This window comes from Choloepus didactylus, chromosome 6 (genome assembly GCF_015220235.1).
Source record: "Choloepus didactylus isolate mChoDid1 chromosome 6, mChoDid1.pri, whole genome shotgun sequence".
Taxonomy (NCBI): Eukaryota; Metazoa; Chordata; class Mammalia; order Pilosa; family Megalonychidae; genus Choloepus; species Choloepus didactylus.
In genome coordinates this window covers 80,370,390-80,392,602 of record NC_051312.1, presented here as the reverse complement: position 1 = coordinate 80,392,602, position 22,213 = coordinate 80,370,390, and the positions used below count along the sequence as shown (strand labels likewise).

General features: G+C 38.7%; 2 protein-coding genes and 1 pseudogene across 2 annotated transcripts; 1 reads left to right on the top strand and 2 right to left on the bottom strand.

The window, feature by feature from the left end:
* The first annotated feature begins 1,025 nt into the window (after positions 1-1,025).
* On the top strand, positions 1,026-1,970 carry LOC119536509 (olfactory receptor 51I2-like). The gene has a single exon (XM_037839331.1). It carries the CDS (start codon positions 1,032-1,034, stop codon positions 1,968-1,970), a length of 939 nt encoding a protein of 312 aa, XP_037695259.1. The 5' UTR covers positions 1,026-1,031.
* A 5,408-nt stretch (positions 1,971-7,378) lies between these two features.
* On the bottom strand, positions 7,379-8,320 carry LOC119537548 (annotated as a pseudogene).
* Positions 8,321-16,262: 7,942 nt separating this feature from the next.
* On the bottom strand, positions 16,263-16,880 carry LOC119537071 (olfactory receptor 51I1-like). The gene has a single exon (XM_037839682.1). The coding sequence runs from the start codon at positions 16,878-16,880 to the stop codon at positions 16,263-16,265; it is 618 nt and encodes a 205-aa protein (XP_037695610.1).
* Between the last annotated feature and the right edge of the window lie 5,333 nt (positions 16,881-22,213).

The following is a 22,213-nucleotide window of genomic DNA, read 5'->3' as shown; positions in this document are numbered from 1 at the left end:
GCTGTGTGACTTGACAAATCCATGTGTACAAATGAATGGGTAAGCATATATAAATGCTGTAGATACGTCAATGTGGACTGAGAATATGAGCATGGCAGGACATGTGCATGGCAAAGAGTGTAAGTTCAAGAGAGAATATGTGGATGTATTTGCATACGAAGGTAAGATTGTAAGAGAGAAAGAGAAAGCAGGCAAGTATTTTATGTGCATGAAGGGATCCAGTATAAGGCTGTGGTGAAAGTGCTTGAATGTGTCTATGCAGATAATGAGTATTTTGAGAGTATATATGATTAAGTGAAGATGTGAAAGTTTATATTTAGAGCAATGCCCTCTGCCAACTGAATGTTAGTATGCATATAGAATATTTGGGAAAGAATTAGCAATTTTTCCAAAAAAAGAAACAGTTTTGTGCCTTTGTACAACCATATGATTTTTTGCTCCTGTTTTGCAACAACTCTGCCAATGAAATGTTGATGTCCAGAGGCAGTAGATTACGTCCTCATCCCACTCCCACAATCCTTTCCCTTCCCTAACCATACACATGCCTAATTCAAACTAGCTCTGGGGAATTGTTGCATTAATTGATAACACATCTGAATTCAACAACATTTTGAAAGAAATATTTAAATACTTCTAAGAGCTATTGATAACTCAAATTCCTGGTGTCCTTCTCTGATAACTAGCTATGAATTGTAGTTTAGCATAGCTCTATTGAAGATAAATCTAAAATGCATGAAAATTGTAGATAATGGAATTTAAACATCTACTGGTAATTTTAATTGTTATTTTTAATGATTTGGAAATATTTTCCTTCTTCCATAAATCAGAAGGAAATATAAGGCCAGCCTGTGGCCTGATGATCAGAAAAATGTGAAGAAGATTGCCTGCATTTTTCCAAAATCAGTGAGTTCATGAATGCATCCATTTCCAACTTTGTAGACATCATCTGCTGTGTAGCTTATTCCCTGGTTTCTGTCCTCCAGTAAGTGCAACTCTCAGAATTCTGAAAAATGCCTTGGCTTCCTCCTGCCATGGGGTTCATCAATGTCACTCACCCTGCTTCCTTCCTCCTGACTGGTGTCCCTGGCCTGGAAAACTCTCACTCCTGGCTGGCAGGGCCCCTCTGTGTGATGTATGCTGTGGCACTTACAGGCAACACAGTGATCCTGCAGGCTGTGCGACTGGAGCCCAGCCTCCATGAGCCCATGTACTACTTCCTATCCATGCTGTCCTTAAGTGACGTGGCCATGTCCATGACCACACTGCCCACTGTCCTCAGAACCTTCTGTCTCAATGCCCGCCACATTGCTTTTGATGCCTGCCTAATCCAGATGTTTCTCATCCACTCCTTTTCCATGATGGAGTCAGGTATTCTGCTGGCCATGAGCTTTGACCGCTATGTGGCCATTTGTAACCCCTTGCACTATGCTACTATGCTCACCAATAGATTCATTGCTGGGATGGGCTTAGCTGTGGCCACCCGGAGCTTTATTACCCTCTTCCCTCTTCCCTTCCTTTTCAAGAGGTTGCCTATTTGCAGATCCAATGTTCTTTCCCACTCCTATTGCCTGCACCCAGACATGATGAAACTGGCCTGTGCCGACATCACCATCAACAGCATCTATGGGTTCTTCGTTCTTGTATCTACCTACGGCATGGACCTGTTTTTTATCTTCCTCTCCTATGTGCTTATTCTGCACTCTGTCATGGCCATTGCTTCCCGTCAAGAACGTCTCAAAACTCTCAACACATGTGTGTCACACATCCTAGGTGTTCTTATATTCTATGTGCCAATGATTGGGGTCTCCACAGTGCACCGCTTTGGTAAGCATGCCCCACGCTATATACATGTCCTCATGTCCAATATTTACCTCTTCATGCCCCCTGTTCTCAACCCTATCATTTATAGTGCCAAGACAAAGGAGATCCGCCGTGCCATTGTCCGTATGTTTCACCGCATCAAGATGTGACTTTCACATTTGGCTTTGAATCATCATAATCATCATCATCATGGTCATCAAGTATAAGATGGACTTATGTGTACAGGACAAAAAGTAAAAGGGCAGGAAATGGAGCTACAAAACTTTTAAGGGAAAATGAGTCAAAATGAGTGGTATGTTCAGTAAACACCAATGGCATTCATAGAGGTATAAATATTGGAGGCAATTGAGTGATTAGACAAGGATTTACCAAGAAAGTTTGATCTGAGCTGGGAATCATTTTCTGCAATACTGAATATCACCAATTAATTGATAATTAATGCATTGAATTCCTAAATGTGTCATGTTCCATTCTAAATCATTTATATGTGTTAATTCATTTAATCTTCATAACAACACTATGAGGCACAGAGAATTAAGTAAAGTGTACAGGGTCAAACAGATGATATGTGGTCCAGATGGGATTTGATCTCTGCCTAATTGACATCATAGTGACATTGCCTTTGCTATCCTTTCTTTCACCACTTTTGTCATCATCAATCATGATTCCTTTTAACTTCACAAAGTGAAATTTGATGCCTTCTGCAAGTTCATCATAAAATGTATGAAAAAATGTGACCCAGAAAAATGGGTAGAAATTGACATATAGAATAAATTCCAGATTCCTCTTTCCCCTCTATCTACCACATATCCTCCCCCAAAAGAAAGCAATGTTAAGTATCTAAGCCATGGATTCTTTTTCTTTTTCCATTTTTTTTCTTTTATTTGTTTGGCCATTGAGCTAAGGGCATGAGTTTTCTTTCTCCTCTTGAGTTTTTAATCTTCTTTCCCAAAATGGCAAGCAAAATCACATCAGAAATTATGTCCTTGTATGTTTTCCAGCTCCAGAAAGGTCTAGGATAGGCAGATTTGAATATTTTTGATTTAGATCCTAGAAAAAATAATTCTTTCAAATCTTGCCTTAGACTGATTTTCCTTGCATATTTTTTCCGTAATATCAGGTAGGATACAACATGTAACTCTTTGGCTTAATTTTCATGCTTCTAGTCTAAATTTAAGCTTGCTTCTAGACTAAAATAAAGAAGATGTCCTATGAAATCTGAGGTAGCTCACCAATGAAACTGGGCCTGAGATCTCAGAGCAACAGAGCACACATTGATCTGGAGATTTTCTCTCATACCTGTATATAGCTCTAGTGAAACACCAAGAAGTGTCAGAGGCCAGAGAAAGGAAGCTATTTCTGACTGTAGGTAATTTAAGTATCTGAGATCCAGGTTTCCAAAAATGTTCAAAAGTACAATAAAAGAATCACAATGTATGTTCTACTTTTCCCCTAAGTAAATTACTTTAGGGGTTTGGATGAATATCATAATTCAACATGACTTCAAATGAAAAATAGAGTGTTTAGTGGTCTAGAATAAAATATGGCCTTTAGTCATTTTTGAAATGAATTTCCTGATTCATATAAGAAGCTCTTTATTGCAATATCAAAAATTATTATAATTATTGTGATAATAATTCATAATGCCTTGAGTGCTTATTTTCAACACATAACGTAGATGCAAAGGCAGGACTTAGGGAAGCTGCTATATGAATGTGAGGAAAACCCTTCACTGATTCTCACCCCAGGGAAAGAGAGAAACATCCTTCTGAGCACAGGCCTGACTTTGAAGCCAAGTGGCAAATCAGGAGAAAGAACTGGGAGCAGAGGAATTTACGCCTATGCTCCTCTCCTATTTCTTTCCCCATCATTAATTAAAAGAGAGGCTGGTTTGCACTGGCTGAGGGAAAAGGCATTTTTAGGTTTCTTCTCCTCTCATGAGGCAAGTGCCCTCAGAAAAGCCTAGATACATTCTTACAGCAACTATCCTGAAAAGGACTCAGCTAAACTGTTTTTATTTTTGTTTTTGTTTTTGTTTTTTGAACTTCAGTGGAAATACTCTTTTGCCTCTTTTTATATGACATACTTTTCTTTGAATTCACTATCTTTCCCTATGGAAATGGTAAAATATCTGGAATTTGACCTAGCAAAAAGGAGAGAAGAAACTCTTGTACTTTTTCTGTTTTAGGCCCCTTAATTCTCCCTCCATCCTGGGAAAATGAAATACTGAACATGGCTCAACAAAGGTTGTAGGGGACTATTTTGAGATGTATGTTAAAAACCTGAGTAATAAAGGTCGTGTTTTTGTCTTGTCTTGTCTTGTAATGAGTGTGTATATCATTCTCCACAGCCAATGCTGGGTGGTTGGTAAGGAGAGACAGAGAAGAAGTTAGGAAGACGAATTAGGGTAGCATATGAATTATTGATCTCTGTACCTCACAGATAAGACTCATAGAAGAGTATATAACTAGAATATAAGATTTTTTTTTAAATCCTATTGCATGGATTTTGTGGAATGTATTTCTGCATGAAACAGGGGAGTGGGAAAACCTTCAAAATGAGAACTCGGCACAAGGGGGCAATGTCAGCCTCACCTTCTGAATACCTCGAAGAGCCAGCCTTACTCAGTGAGGTGATCTCCAGACCTGATCAGCTCCCCTTGGACAAGACTGCTTTCTGGTGCAGTAATGATTCTATAGGATGAGAAATACTCCTCACCCAGACATAGTTTTAGGGAACAATAATTGGAAGCAGGAACATAGAGTCCTTAGCAAGGGCATTTCCTCATCAGGAGACTTCAATACTCCACGATCAACTGGGCATATTTTCTAACTCTGCTGATGTTACTGTGCTCTCAGGGCCCATTGTTGTATATTATTCTCGGATCAAAACAGATCTGTTTGTTGGTTCTTGGGCATTTGGTACAGGCAATCTGTCACCATCCAGCCATCTGAGTGGAATGTGTGTTCCTAAATGCTCTCAGGTTTCACAGAGACAACATACACCTTGTGAAGTCAGCAGTTACATTGTAAACTATCTCTCAAACTCAAACAATTAATCAAGGGTCACTGCCAAGCAAGTCCACTCTGCAGGAAAGCAGGAGGACTGCTAAGCAAGCAGTGACTTGGCTTGAATGTCAGAAAGCAAGATTTGGTTCCATAGAGTTGTCATGTTAGTGATGGGGTTGTTTTTGTGGCTGGTGTTCATATTTATAATAAATGTTTTTCCCTTCTTATTTTCTCCCATTATATGTGTAAAACTTGTTCATCAAATATACTTAAGAAGATAAAGAGAGGAAATCAATTATCCAGTGAGTGATTCTTGATTTATTTAGTTTGTTTTGTAAATGGACAACTCAGAGGTGAGTTGATAGCATCTTGACTTTTGATATTTCACTGAAATATGCATAAGCAACACTCTTCTAATGGGAAATATAATCTCCAGACAAAACTTAACTCAACCAAAGCATTGGTATGTGGTAGGTTTTATTAAAGGCTCAGGATGACAAACAGAGTTCACATAACAGAAATGCAAAAATTACTCTCCCTTGATCACGTACCTTGATCTGCCTTCATGTCACTTAGAATAGCTTCTCCCTAAAGTGTCCTTCAGCTTTTATTTCTCCAAGCAAAGAAGTTTTGTCTCTGTTCCTTATTCTCTCCAAGGTCTAAAAATTTGTTGAAGTTTTGCAGGAGAGGGTGGTGGATGTAGTTTTGGTGGCCAACTTGTTTTCCTGTGATCTCTGCTTTTTGTTTATTTTCTTATAAGAAACATATCAGCTCACTCATGGCTCACAGTAAACCCTAATTATTAGTCCTAACACCTAAGCCCAGTGCTTCCCACAGAGACACATTTTTTTGTAAATTTGTAAAAGGTTTCAACTTGATATATTTCCAAGTGGCCTTTTGTACACCTGACATGATCGTGTAAAAACAAAATCTTCTGAGTCATCTTTAACACAAAAATCTGTCAGTAGTTTAATAAACAAGCCTTTGACTAATACAAAGAGGCAGATAAAATAATCTAAAATTCAAACAAAGAAATTCCTGCTAAACAGATATATTCAAACCTTTACATAAGTGAATTATATATACTAGATTGGAAATATTTCACATGTGAACTATTCAGCAAAGTTTTGAGGTTGATGGTTACTTTCAACAGGAAATAACATCCATAATTTAGAGTCCAACTATCTACAAGAACATTTTACAAATGTGGTAAAACATGTTTATTGTTATGAGAAAAAAGCAAAAGAGTGATAAGATACAATTAAGGAGTAAATTGGACAATTGGTCCCTGTTTTGAAACAGATATAGATTTATTCCCAAAATAATTTATTAAAGAACCATCTCAGTATTCAACCCATACACAAATATTATAAACATGTTTATATATCATTTACTTAGATGTAAGTACACTACTTAGACCACTTATTTTACAGTCTGAACAAAATGCATCTCATGATCCTATGAGGAAAAATATAGAAAGGGATGTCTTTTAAAAAAAATAACTTTGGGCTTCATTCTGTGCCCACATGTCTGCTTTCTGCCATCATCTGTCAGGGTTGAGTTGTGCCATGGCCTGTCCACAGCCCAGTGAATATCCCTGCATCATTGTGTTTTCCTCTGCCAAGTGCCCGCCTGCCTGAGTGGACTGTGCTGTGTGTGCTGTGCATGAATTTGCAGAAGATTCTCCTCTCTTCAGAGCTGTTACCCCCCCAGGGATGATGCTCTGTGAATTTGCCAATGTCCTTCAGCTCCCCTCCTCTGCCCTGACATGTGATGGAGTCTCTGGGCTGCTCACTAGAGGAACTGAAGGTCTCTATTCCTGAAGCCTGTGAGATCAGGCGATCACTGCCACTGAAGCATCCTCTCCCCACCATCCATCACCGGCATTGTTAGTTTTCCATTTAGAGTGTTTTCTGGCTCCCTAGAAGAACTCAGCCCCTCCGCCTACCAGTCATGTCCTAGGGATAACAGCACATGATTTTTCCACAGATTCCTCCTGGTTTTAAGCTTTTGAATTTCAGGTGTTTACGGTTAATATTGCTTATCATTGACTTATTTCAGTATCTGTTGGTCACAAATATTTTGCATCTTCACTTTCTAAAGTTTAAAGATATCCAAAACAGTTACTCTTTTTAAAAATTGTGGGGTGATACCTTTGATCTCAAGTGGCATAATCCCTGATTATAACTCAGTCTGTACGGATATGTTAGTTTCTGTTTTTTAATCAGAAGATTTACTTGAAAGTATAGATGTTAGTAGTATTTTAAGACCAAAAAAAAAGGGCCTAATTGAAGACACTTCTCCTTCTTGAGTCTGAGAAACATTTGCAGTAACCTGTGACATATTTGATTATAATGCAGAGCAGCCTAATGTTTTGAGTTATGCATTTTAGACAGGCTATGGCATATAACCAAAGGCAAGTACCCAGTTGTAAGTCCATGTTCAGGAGAAGACTGGAAACTTTCAAAGGACTAGCCTGGTGCACCAAAAAAAAATAGGAATAACTACAAAATGCTAGGGTACCTGGCTTTCCATAAGATCTCTCCCCCTCAAATCTTTCCAAATAACATCTTTTGCATCTTCCTGTGAATCTCCTTAGTCTTGATGGAACAGATAATAGGATTGACCATTGGAGGCACAAAAAGATAGACCAGGGACATGAACTTGTGCACATACTCAGGAGCATGCTTCCAAAATCAATGGACCATGGACACACTAACCATGGGTACATAGAAGATGAGCACAGCGCAGATGTGTGACACACACATGTTGAGTGTCTTGAACCTCTCCTCCTGGGACGCAATGGTCAGCACAGAGTGCAGTATGAGCACATAGGAAAGGAGGATGAGCACTGAGTCTGCACCAAAGGCAGAGATAACAATGAACAGGCCATACATGCTGTTGACAGTGGTATACCCACAGGACAGGTGGATCAGGTCTGGGTGCAGGCAGTAGGAATGGGTCAGGACATTGGCCTTACAGAAAGGCAGTTTCTTCAGGAGGAAAGGCAGTGGAAAAAACATGCAGAAGCTGCGGATGATGATGGATATGCCCATGGGAGCCACACAGGCAGTCATGAGCACTGTGGCATAGCGCAAGGGGTTACAGATGGCCACGTAGTGGTGAAAGCTCATGGCCAGCAGGATCCCAGATTCCCTCCAGGAGAGAAAGTGAATGAAGAACATCTGGGCCAGGCAGGCATCAAAGGCAGTTTCTGGAGCATGAAAGCACAGGGCAGCCAGTACAGTGGGTAATGTAGAAAAGGACACACTGAGGTCATTTATAGACAACAGGGATAGGAAGTAGTACATTGGCTGGTGCAGGCTCTGCTCCTCCTTTACAATGAAGAGAATTAGGGTGCTGCCCAAGATGGAAATAGCATAAAGCATCATGAGGACAGCAGCCAGCCAGTGCTCCAGGCCCTCCCTCTCTGGAAAGCCTGTTAGTGTAAAGCTGTTGGTGCTTGAAGTATTAAGCTTGAAGTTTCCCATGCAAAGTTCCTGAGTAGTTTTTGCAAAAATAAGAATCAGAGTGCAGGAAGATCAGAGAGTGGAAGACATAAAGACCAGGAGAGAGGTCATATCCTCAGGATGGGAGAGGCAATGATGCTTAGATTCCACCACAATTATGGAAAAGTTGGGAAGGGGCAGGTCAGGGATCACTGGGTACACAGAGGCCCTTCTGTGGTCTGATTGTACCCACATATCATGGGCTCCAGCTCTTCCCCACAGAAATCCTTCAACTCTTTTTGGACATTATTCCTTATTTTTATCTCTGTACTCTTTATCTAGGTTTGAATTTTTCTCCAGTGATGGAAAATGATGCTGCCATTTCTCTCTACTACTTCTTAGCCACCACATTCTTCAAGAATCAAGCTACAAATAACCCTCTGTGATGTTTTCCCTTAATACCATCCTCCCACTGATGTATTCACTGTTGTGAAAGAGAAGCCCCTTTCTGTCTGTATTCTGAACTGCCTTTCTTCCCATGCAAACATTCAGGCTTCACTCCAGCTGCTCATCCTCTTGTTAGTGCTTCAGCTCCTCACTTATTCAGCAAGGGCCCAAATTCCACACTGCTCCACTTCTGGTTGTTCTTGCCCATCCCCCCACCCCTGCATTTACACATGATTTTTCTCTGTTTAGATCTAGTATTACCAAAACTCTACTCTGTGTTAGAGTCACTTGAGGAACTTTTAAAAATCCCTTTCCCCAGGCCACACCCATAGCAGTCAAATCAGCATCTCTGGGTATGGAACTCAGGAATCAGATTTATTTTTTTTTTTTTAAACTTCCCAGGTTATTCCAAAGTACAGACAAGTTTTAGAACCAGGGGTTTAAATCACTCTCCTATAAGCATTCAAATATGTCCCACTCCCCACTGACCATTCCCCTTGCTGAGAATCAATTTCAGGAGCTGCTATCATAGGAACAACAAACAAACAAAAACTTTTTATTGTCTCCACATTGTCCTTCTAGTTATCCCATATTTCTCTACTCCCTTTCACAAGTAGTATTCTCATAATTATTTTCTACTCATAATGTCCTCCATGTTTGTCTTCTCAACATCAAGTATTCCAAAATTTATGTCTGTAACTCAGACTTTTCTTCTAGCTATAGATTTAAGAATTAAACTCCCTACTTGACTATTAAATTTAATAGCTCATTAGCATCTCAAACATAACATATAGATATTTGAGCTCTTTGCCAATCTCTCAATTGACAATATAAATAATCTTATTAAACTCCATTACCATCTATTCAGGTGCTCAAGCCTCAAAAACCTAGGAGGCATCCATGGCATCTCTGACCCTCCCACATTCTCTCACTTGCTCTCACTCCCAGATCTATTTATAATAATGCTTTCTTCTTCTCTCTACCTCACTTCCAATTGTAATCCATCCCTCAGCATGTTTAGCCAGGATGTCTGCTGAGGCTTCCTTACTGGTTTCCCAGTTCAGTGTCACTTCTAATCCATTCTCCAGAAAGTAGTCAAAGTATTTGTTATAGCTCAAATGATATGCTCCTGCTGAAAGCCCTCTAATAGCTTCCCTTAGCCTTTGAAATAAGGATTCAAATAAGAATGCAAGCATTCTTACCATGATATACAGCAGAATCAGAATAATTACAATTATTCTTTATTTCTGTGTTCATGATATTTTTGTTCTTGTACGCTCTCTAACATGCAAATAAATTAGAGTTTAATTTTTATTGTTCTTAAATTTATATAGAGAAGACCAAAACTATTCAGGAATTAGTGACTCTAAAGATCATCTCAATTTCTTCATGGTTCTTATCACATTTTAGAGTTATAATACATCATCATATATCTATTTGATGACTTAATTAATTAATTTCTTCCCAATAAATTATACCCTCCAATAATTGTCTTTTTCTCTGATCATTTTATCCTCAATGCCAAGCAAAGGGACTGGACATAGAACCCCCAATTAGGAGTCATAGATCACTGGTTCCAGTTCTAGTCAAATATTGATTAAATACATTAATCAACTATCCTAGGAAGCAGGTATCAGGAGGTTCAATTTTTAAGAAACATGAATTCAGATAAGTAAATAACTTTGCTAACATCACCAATAGTGTTTTATCTCAGCTTTGCCATATGCCTGCTGTAACTTTAATTTCTTCATACCTCATTTTCACATCTTCAATATAGGAAAAACAATTCAAAGTAAAACATTTAAGTACATGCTCACGTCCCTAGTGCAAAATGTGTGCTGAATAAATGGCAATCAAGAAAGTGATGAAGAATAGAGACATTTAGGGACTGAAGGTCCCTGGTCCCTTTCCATACTGTCCTCTCACTTTCAGGTCCCCAACCAAAGGCTCTCTTCTTTATCTAGACCTTTTATCCACCACCCAATGAGAATATTGGATGTGAGTCATTCACGTTGAAGCTTTCTTACCAAACAAAAGCTTCAGAAGATGTCCCTGTGAGCCAAGTCTATACATCCCAGGAATCATAGAGAAAAGCTGTGGGAATGAGACCAAAAAGTGGGATTTCAGGCAACAGGGGATATAAATGGGGAGTGTGGTAATGAGGGCAGAGGTGGGGTACAGGAAAAATGTGTAACATTGGATCAGAGATAGCCTCTCCACTTTCACACTTTGAAGCTATGAATGAGGTTCCTAGGGGCCTGTGTAAGGGAAAACCTAGAATCCCAACTTACCTCCCCTGGACAGCTTTCATGGATGGGATGAGAGAGGTAGGTGCAGTGTCCTCTGAGGGGAGAATACCGATGATTCCACACACTCTGCACACAGTCTCACGGCCAACCTCCACCCTCTCCCTGCCCTGATATCTATAAAGCTGCCACTGAGGGGTCTCTGGAGCCTGGTAATTCCAGAGGCTCAGAGCGGTGGCTGGGGCAATAGGGAACACAAGGAGCTTGAGTGGATAACTCCACTGAGCACTGGCATTTCCCCCACTCCTGGGTTTCATAGAAATTAAGAGTTAGAACCGGGTAGGCCTGGAGTGATGATTTTATAGGGAAGGAGCTGAGTCCCAGAAAGAATTCAAAGTAAGTAAACAGAGCTTGGTTGGATTCCCAGACCCACTGATTCCCACTGATTCCCACTGATTCCCAGAGCAGGGATCTTTCAATTAAACATGACATATCCCAGACAGATTCCAAGAGGCAAAACAGCATAACTATTCAGAGCCTAAGTTTTTAGGGAGTAAACACCCTGGTTTGCAGGGGCTGTGCTGGTTTTAACACTGAAAGTCCTGCTCCCAGGGCAACTCCTCACTCACTGACAAACTGGGTCCAACCAGCTTCTTCCATATTTAAGTGAGTGGCCCCTAGAAAATTATCCAATTTGTTTGAGTTTCAAATTATTCATTTTTAAAACTGGAGAACAAATGCCAATTGATTGGGGTAACTGTGAAACATATAACCTGATAAGTGCTTATGAAACAAGAGCTATTATAGTGACTTGCCAAGTTTATCATCTGCAGAGGAGAACTTGAACAGAGGTGGGATAGTCACTTGGCTTTGGGGACTCAGAGGGCAGGCTGACCCCTAAGTCACAAATTCAATGGTCTTAAGACTAGAAGAGATTTTGGTTCATCTAGTATCACACCCAAACTTTAGTGATAGAGAAATGGAGTCTCTAAGGGGAAAAGGCTTACTGATATACACAGAAATTATTCACAGAATCAGAACTTGAACAAAATTATCCCAATCCAGTCCCAAGTCTTTCCCTACTCTCTGTTCCCTCTTATCTCCAGGCTTGGGGATTGAAGAGGAGGATAAGTAAATAAATAATAAATAATCTTTACATATATATATATATAGAGAGAGAGAGAGAGAGAAAGAAACAGAAAGAGAGAGAAAGAGTGCATATGTACTAAGTGTTTGGGATAATAAGGGGTTCTTTGACATAGGTTAGGTCATTTAATCTTCATAGAAAACCTGTTAAATAAATTCTATGTCAAAAAGCAGTACTGAATTATGCAGTAACAGACTAAGCATAGACATTTTCAGCAATAGAGAATACTCAAAATAATTTGTTTAAATATATTGAGATATTATATTATAGATATATATCATAATGTATATTAATACGAAGTGACCCTCATGGGAAAAGTAAAACTTTACTGGACTTCCTTACCTCTATTTTAGAGTTTAAGTTTTTTGTTGTTTTTAAATTTATGTAGAGGCGTGCAAAATCTGTGCAGGAATTAATGCCACTAAAGGCCTTTATTAAGGCCAGCTTGTAGCATCTGTATGTGTGCACTGAGTGTGTGTGTTTGAATGTATATAAATGTGTGCATGGGAATTGAGAAAGGGATGCAAGGGAAAGTGTCTCAAATTACTTGGAAACAAGAAAAATAGGTCTGTATTCTTATCAAGAAATCAGTCACAAGAGATCAGCAGAGAAATAAAATGACACTTTTATTTTTCAGTGATTCCCAGATACTTAAGATTTGACTTATTTAACCTGATGGAAAATATAGGATAAGAAAAATAGTTACTATTTATTGAGCCCTCACTGCATGCCAAAAATTTACTAGGATCTTTATAGGCATCATTTTGTAATCACAAAAGTCTATCAGGTTTTTAATCTATTCTTTCAGATGTAATATTGCAGATTCCAAGAGTTTATGAAACTTGCCAAAATCATAAAATTATTTGAAGAGCCAAAATGCCAATACAGGAAGAAAAACCTATAATTATAAACAAATATACTACAAACACACACAAACAAACACACACACACACACATACAAACATAAAATCACCAGTTGGAAGAGGAGTGAAAGTAAGGAAAAAACAACTTGAAAGACAGCTTCAAGAAAAGACAAGACAGGTACGAAAGCACCAGGGGCTCACGTGTTAATGCATTGTTTTTTTGGAGTTGGCTACTGCCCCATTAGACCCTGAGGCTTGAAATTTTTGAATCATATATGTCTTTTTCACCCAGAAATATAATTACAGTGTGTCTCCCACTAAGGACAATGTGCTAGTCAAGTCCACAAGAAGATTTTTGCCCATGTAATCATTCTATTTCTCATTGTAAATTATTAGCATCACACATCTATGTCATGGTCTTGGTTACTGTAGTTCGTCCGTGAGAGACAGAACTACACTGAGGGAAGTGCTGAGGTGCATCAATAAATAGTTAAATAAGATTTCCAAAGTCACAAAACATGTCAGCAGAACTAGGTACTATTAACACTGTGTCATACACAATAGTGAGCTCAAAGGGTTAGCATCTTTCTGCCTGTTCTCCGTGGATTCCCTCAGCCCTGAACGTGGGGCTTGGCACATAATGGTGCTCAATAAATACTCATTGAACGAATGAATGAGGCTCCTCTGGAATTTGGTGTTGCAGACCACCAGTTCAAATTTGTCCCATGAGTGTGAAATGTACTTAGCTGTAGAAGACATTAAGGGAAAGAACCAGAATTACAGTTTTCAAAGTGGTGTTACCAGCTGAAAATCACACGCAACTTGAGCCTGGGAGTCAGACTACCTGGGTTCACCTCCTACTTCTCCACGTTCTAGTTCTGTGATCCTGGACAAGTTGCTCAATCTACTTTGTCAGCCTCACTATCCTCAATTGTAAAACAAGAATATTAATTTTACCTACATCCTAAGATGAAAATAATGAATCTTTTAAAATAATGAAAAAAAAAAGCAAAAAACCTTTGAACATTGCATACCTCACAATAAGCCATCAAGAAATGTTATCATTAGGATTACTTGGCAGCTGGTAAAACTGAGCATCAGAGGATTTAAATGACTTGGTCTAGGTAACCCAGATGAAAGGAGAAGAGATCAGGGGTGATTAGTGCTGACATGAGTATTCCAAAGATAAACTACTTTGTTATTTTGTTTTAGACTAAGTATTTGATATTATCCACTGACTACAGGACACCACAGGCTTCTGGTGAGATGGGATGTGGGGAGTGAAAGCTTGATGTGTTCTCACTCTTCACTGAATTTTCCTGAGAACCAGAGTGGTGAGTCCCTTTGGGCCCTGAATTAGGTTCCCGTGGGTGGTGACTGTGGGCCCTCCACAGCCCAGAGCTCCATGTGGAAGGGAACAGCTCCTCTAGGAAAAGGAGGAACTTCTCCTGAGGATGGGGGAAAGGAGCACTCGGAAAGAACCAGTGAGGCGCCCACAGAGCTCCACTCCCCTGGGAGGCGCCCCCCCCGGGAGCTCGCAGATTGTTCTCAGTTGCCTGCATTTCTCTCTCCCTCTCTCTCTCTTCCCAGCCCATTTCATTATAACACTATATAAACAGTAAGTCTTCCCAAACGTCACTAAACAGAGACAACTACTAATGAAACTTCTGTGATTCCTTTCATACACTTTTTCTATGCAAATGTACAAATGTTTAAAAACATTCTGTTAGTGTTTTTACTAAAAAATAAAGGTATCATGATATACTTACTATCTGATAATGTGTTTTATTTGAAAATGCTCTTTAACATTGGTTTATGCATTTTTCTATGCTATGAATCTCTTGTTTTGTTGCAGCCATTTCTTCTATTTTAATCAGTAGAACATTTTTGTTTTTCTTAATGTTTTAACATTTGGGGAGTCTACTATATCCCTGTCTCCAGTTTCTCACCTTTTTAGAGTTAACAAAGGAGGGCAATCTCACTTGTATAAGAATCCTAAATTTACTTTAAAAGCATTTTATCAGGTTCTCAAAAATATCCTGAATTAAGGTAAATTGTTGGAAGAACTGACACCTTTAAAATGTTGTTTAATCTTTCATTTAGTCACATGCATTTGTGCCCATTCATTCCAGTATATTTTTAAAGCTGTCAATATTATTTTAAAGTTTTCTGCCACACATTTTCTCATTAAAATATTTCTGAGGTGAAAACTGTTGGATAATTTGGGAATTCAATAGTTTATTAACTAAAGTACCTGCAAGATTTTGGAAGTGATTATTTTTGTATTATTATATTATATTTGAGTAATTTTCTCAATTTTTAGGAATATTTCCATTGAAGCCTTTGTGTTTTCTTAACCCACAAGTTATATCATTTATAAATACTGATAATACATTCTTATTCTTTTATTATTCAAACTACATATATTTATTGAAATCTAAAATTCGCCCAATGCTTAAACGCTAACAATAAATATTTGGTTACTCTAAAATAATAATTTTCCTTTGTTGAGTGACTATTAAATGACAAGCAATGTACCAACTGCCTCACATGCATTATCTATAAACCTTATAAAAAACAGTAACCTGTTTATTTTTGTACCAACTTAACAAATGAATAAATTGTAGCTGAGAAAAGTTGGGATTTTTCCAAGGCCATGACCTACCTGCTACAAAGTTCTCATTCTTTCTAATGTTAACACACAATCCATTGTTTTAGGAAGCTTACTGTTTAAATGGAGAGCTAAACATAAGCACTATATACAGGTAAACAGAAAAGTGCAGAGTGATGATCTCTAGTGGATGATAAAATTCCATACAAAACACATCAAAGCATTAAAAGTAATAAAATATGCTTTACTCTTGTTGGGAGTATGGGGAGCAAGTGGAAATGCTTCACAGAGTTGAAAACCCAAAGCTAAACCAGTGGCTGCCCATGATATCTGTCCAATGAATATTTTTAATGAATGATTTTTCAGGCATGCGGGCATGTCACAAACAAATTTCCTTCGTGGTGATTCATTTTAAACAGAGAAAATAACAACATGTTGCTGAAAAATGAGGGACTAATTATTAGGAGATATATATGAATTTTTAACCAAAGAAGGGAACAAGAAAATAAAGCATTTTTTTTTTCTAAATTATGGCCCGGTTAACATAGGAGAAACAGATTAGCTTCAGTCTTAATTATTGCCAGACTGTCACCATACACCTGTTGGCAAGAATTCAAACAGTAAGTCAGTTACCAAAAGGAAGTTTAAAAAGCCTTGTTAATTTTTTTTGTCAAAAGTATTGAAAGCTTAAATTTGTGGAGTAACAATAAACACTCCTGAAATTTGACCCTTCAGCATGTCTCCTGCAGTAGGCGTGGGAGAGTATATTTGTCTTGCAGAAGGGCAGCCTCTTCAGAAGGAAAGGAAGTGGGAAAACCATGCAGAAACTGCAGATGAAAACAGACAAGCCCATGCACAACATGTGGACATTGGTGAGCACTGTGGCATAGCGCAGAGGGTTACAGATGGCCACATAGCGGTCAAAGCTCATGGACAGCAGGATCCCAGACTCCATGAAGGAGAAGAGGTGGATAAAGAACATCTGAGCCATGCAAGAGTCAAAGCTGATTTCCCTTAGGTGGAAGCAATATGTGGCCAGCACCGTGGGCAGTGTGGAGAAGGATACACCCAGGTCATTGATTGAGAGTAGGGACAGGAAGTAGTACATAGGCTGATGCAAGCTCTGCTCCTCCTTGATAATGAAAAGGATAAGGCCATTGCCCACAGTGGAGACCATGTAGAGGGCACCAAGGAGCAGAAACACCCAGTGTCGGGAGGTCTCCAGCCCGGGTAGCCCTGTCAGGGTGAAGTGAGGCAGCCCTGAGCTGTTGTGGAAGTTACCTCCCATGCTGGGACTCCTACTTCAATTCTGTGGCCTCTAACCTGTAAAGAAGACAAATATACAGCTTTATCTATGGTCTCTGCCTAATATTGCAAGATGTTTATATTCCTTCCAACTCGCCACTTAATAACACCAATCAATTTTGTTCCACAAATCACTCAACCTTGTCCCTCATTGTCATCAAGATTTCTGAATTTTCTGAGATCTCTGAGTTTATCCAGCCATCTAGACAGGTCACTTTGCCTTCCTTTATGCCTGCTATAGTATCCCTGAGTTCCGTTTTGATTTTTTCAATTTTTTTCCCACTCTTTCTTTTGTTCTTTCATTTTCCATTTTGTGGCCCTCGAGGTCACTGATTCGTTTTCAGCTGCCTCTAGTCTTGTACTATGAGTATCTGGAATCTTTTTAGTTTGGTCAAAAGTTTCTTTTATTTCCATAAGATCATCTAATTTTTATTTACTCTTGCATTTTCTTCTTTGTACTCTTCTAGGGTCTTTTTCATGTCCTTCATATACTGTGCCATGCACTTCTTCATGTCCTTTATATCCTGTGCCATGGTCTCATTGTTGGTCGTTAGTTCTTTGATTAATGGCTCCAAGTACTGTGTCTCCTCTGAGGTTTTGATTTGGGTGTTTGGGTTTGAGTTATTCATATCCTCTGGTTTTATCATATGCTTTTAATTTTTCTGTTGTTTTTTGCCTCTTGGCATTTGCTTTACTTGATAGGGTTCTTTTAGGATATGTAGGATTATTCAAACACTAATCCCTAATTTGTCAGATCTACAGCTTGTGGCATACACTTTCTCTAACTAACCAGCAGATGGCATTCACAAGTCACCTATTCCACTCAAGTCAGTTCTCCCCAAATTTGTGTTTGTGGTGTGTGGGGGTCTGATACTTGTGGGGTCCAATTTGTGCACCAAGTTTGGGTGTGTTGTTGGTGCTGTCCGCCCTGAAAATGGGGCGTGTGTCTGAGTGGTTAGGGAGGGAGGGCAGCTTTAATCATCAAACCTCCCAGGTGTTCCTGGAGATTTAAGACTGTTGCAAGAGTCTAAATCTTCATTTCAGTCTCACCACAGGTTGTCTCTGCCGCTGACCACAAATCCTTGTTATTGGCATATGGTTTCTGGGATTTCCGAGTGGGTCCCTCTTCCAAGCCATGCCCTCCCAGGGCCTCTGCTGAGGGAAGGTTGTGCTACGCTACAAGTACGTGCCATCCCTCAAGGGAAGTTTTGGGCCACCGTGCCATGTAGGTGCATTCCCAGCCTGCTGGAAGGATGGCTGTATGGGGTGTGTTAATTTCCCCTTTTCACACAGCTCTGCCTTCCCAGATCTCAGACAATTATCTGTAGGTGCACAAAAGGCTAATGTCCATGCCTGATATTGTGGCCTGTGTGCATGATGCTGGAAACACTTCCCGTTGCATTGGGGTTTTTGGCTCAGCTCTGGGCTGGACCTAATGATCTGAAAGATCTCAGCTTTTAAGTGATTGTTTAAATGTTACCTTAGGTGTGAGTTAAGACAGGATAGTGGATGTGCAGAGGAGTGATATGAATATAGGGAAGAAAAAGTACATTTTAGGATGGGAGAAAAAGGATCTCAGAGTAAATGTAAAATAATTAGGGAGAGATATAGGCAAATAGCAAAGGGCATCTGCAATTACAAAAAACAGTGGAAAAGAAATGTTCTAGAAATAAGTAGTGCTATAGTTTAATAGTGAAATATATCATAAAATGTCCAAGTAAGATACAAATGGAAAACATCTACTTTTTTATCAACTAGTTGATCTTGACAATTTCACCAGATTTGTAGAAGTATATGTCTAATAGTTGTAAGATGAAGAGTGAATAAATGATAAGAAATTTAAGATAGGAGTGTAAGAAAATGTACAATATGCTATTTACATGCTTCAATGAGGAAACTGAGCCTTAGCAAGATTAAGTCATTTGACCTAGGTTATGCAGCTAATATGTAGCATATAGGAATTCAAACTGAGGTTTACCTGATCTAAGGCCCATGCTCATTTTCTCAACCAGCATCTATCAAAGATGAGTGGTGGATCTCCTGTCAAAGTCTGCTTTTTCACATTGTATCCCCTCTTCTGTACTCTTCATTTCATAAAAACATAAAAAGACCCTTGTTTCTCAGCATTTACCCAAGACCTGAATGAGTAAACCAGGTGGATGAGTTGCTCTTAAAACATCCTTGCTGCATTTGAATCCCTTGCCTTCCTTACCTGAGCTACGGCTTGCTCTTTGTGTTTCTTGAACATGATGTGAGGATTGGTTTGCTGTTGTTTCTTCAGTATCCACTCAGAGTCCTGAGTAAAGGTATATTTGTTAAAGAAAAACAACTCCCAATGGAGTCATTTTAGCTCATTTCCATATAGGCTATTTGGGAATAACAATTCATCTCCTTTTCCTCCCCCACCTGGGAAAGATCTGGACCACTGAAGTGGGTCTCTATGGCCCGGAGATGAGTGCCTCCAACAGTTGATGAGGCATGTTGTACCTACACAGCTTCCAGGTATTCCACGGGTTATAGAATGGGAAACACAGTTACTTTTTCTTCCTAAAGTTGGGGAACAGTATTTTATTCCCCCCTTTTCAAGCTGTTCGTTTATTATAGATTCTCACAGAACTATAGTATTTTTTGGAATAAGGATCTTGACGGGGTCTTCCAATCCATCTCTATCAAATCCTTGAGCCACCACCTAACAATTTCACCCTGTTGATTGTTCATAAGACATTCATTTGTTTTAATTGATTGGAAAATCACTAGTCCATGAGATCATCCATTCCACTATTTGACAGCACATTTTTTTGCAGTCTCTCTAAAAGGAAAATTATTCTCTCATTTTCTTCTTTTTTGTATTGTGATAAAATAGTCATAAAAATCATTTTAATTATTTTAAGTATATAATATGTGATATTAAGTACATTGACAATGTTGTGTAACCTTCACAACTATTTATTTCCGTAATCTATTTTCATCATCCCAAACAGACACATGCCCTTTTAACAATAGCTCCCTCCCTCCCCCTGCAGAACAATATTGAGTAGCAGTGGTGAAAGCAGGCATTTTCTACTTATTCCTGATGTTAGGGGGAATGTTTTTATCAAGAAAAGATGCTGGAGTTTGTCAAATGCCTTTTATGCATCTATTGAGATGATCATGTCATTTTTCTTCTTTTTATTTATGTGGTGTGTTACATTTATTGATTTTCATATGTTGTATCACACTTACGTTCCTGGTATAAATCCCATTTGGTGATGAATGTGTAATCTTTTTAGTTATAAGGTTGGATTCAGTTTGCTAGTTGATGATTTAGAGCACAACGACTTTGGGCTCCTGCTGAGTAAGAATTTGTGTCACCTGAACACAATCTTAAGAAATTTTTTCGTTGGAGTTATTTTGAAAAAGTTCTTCTTTGCCACCAATAATAGCACCTAGAAGAGAATGCTCAAGCTCCAAGCTAAAGTTTGGTACAACTTCACCCATAAATCCACTTCCCTATAGTCTATTTCCTTGATCTTGGAAACAATCCCTTTTATCCTACAGTGAGAAACCCTCTTGTACTTCTTTAAGGAGAGTCAAAATATTGTCATGTTCTCAGCCCACTGCCTGCCTAACAAGCATGCCAATGATGCTGGTCTGCCATAGTTTGCATCTCCCTTTTCTCTCACATATAAGCTGTAGGTGATATAGTAAATTTTAACTTCAAGGTCAATGCCATGCAGTTTGGAGCCTTTTCACTTAGCATGAGGGAACTAATAGAGGTTTAACTTGACAGGCCCTTTCCACCTAATCTAATATAGTAAAAGAGGCAGCCCACCCCTAAACATTAGACACAGGACAGAGGAAAAATATCATAGTAATTTGTGATCACTACATGAGTCCCAGATTTCTCACAGCTTCTGTTCTTCAAAGATAACTTGAATAGCCAGTTTTCCTGCACCACAGTCGGCAAATCAAGATGGGAATGATCTGGTGTGGGCTTTTCTGTTAAGATACTTACTAGCATTAGAGACCCCTATGCACATTATGAGGGGACAGAGGAAGACTTTGGGGGTTAAAAAGATTTTAGGATTTTGGATTATATTCAGCATCCAAGGTTTGAGCAGTGTACTATGGGCCCATTGTTATCCTTATAAAATTTGTCAGGAAAGATACTAGTTTCATAATTAAATAAGTCTAAAAAGTTTTAGTACATGCAGAAAACTTTCTCCAACCCCTATTTCTCAAGCATTTCATATATTTGAACCCATTTTCTCACCACAATTTTCAGTATTCTCATTATAGAACTTTGTACAGAGGAAGAAGGAACAACTATTTGGTGCATAGAAATTCCCAGTTCTGATCTTTCTCCCTGGAGATGTGTATAAAATGTTTACATCTTGTATTTTTAGTTCTGGAATGATTATAGTTTCTTTTCTCTACATAATTATGATACTCCACTCCCAGTCCTCAAGTCATGTGAAAAGTTTACCTGAGTCATACGGAATATAGCCATCCTTCTTCCAGGAAACATGCCTAGTTTCCTTCTTCAAGGGGTCAGCATGAGCACGAGAATGTCTATAGTGGAGATAGGTCGAGAGACATATTTTGGTAGGATCTGGGCATATTGAAGTGAAGGCATCACAAATTTACTAAAGTTTTTATCAAATTCCTAGCTTTTGAATGAATTAAGACTTTATTAGAAAAGCATTAGATGCAAATTTTGTGCTCAGGGTCCCTTAACTCAGGCCAGGAAATTATTTAAAAGAAAATCTGGACACACTGATATAAAAATAATTCAGTACACACTTTCCACTCCATTAAAATTGTTGGGATTGTTAAAAAGAAGGAAATTTTGAGACAAGTAATTATTTATAGTTTAAAAGACTGAAAGATTTATCATTTTTTATATGTGCACACACACATATATATACACACCAGTGCAAAGTCCATTAGCTCTTACAGATGATTTGTTCATTTTGTTCTTATACATGGACTAGGATGGTTCATTCCACAAGTTCACTTGAAGGAAAAAATTAAGTACAGGCACACCTCAGAGATACTGCTGGTTTGGTTCCACACAACCACAATAAAGTGAATATCACAATTAAACCAGTCACACAAATTTTTTGTTTTTTCACAATATATAAAAGTGATGTTTATATTATACTGTAGTCTCTTAAGTGTGTAATAGCATTATGTCTAAAAGAAAACAAGGTACATGCCTTAATTAAGAAGTACTTTATTTCTAAAAAATGCTGGCCATCATCTGGGCCTTCAGCAAGTCTTAATCTTTTTATTGGTAGAGGGACTTGCCTTGATGTTATGGCTGCTGACTAATCA

What these genes read in the sequence shown, in the direction of transcription:
- LOC119537071 (XM_037839682.1), bottom strand. Translation starts at nt 16,880, where the DNA reads ATGGGAGGTAACTTCCACAACAGCTCAGGGCTGCCTCACTTCACCCTG.
- LOC119536509 (XM_037839331.1), top strand. Translation starts at nt 1,032, where the DNA reads ATGGGGTTCATCAATGTCACTCACCCTGCTTCCTTCCTCCTGACTGGT.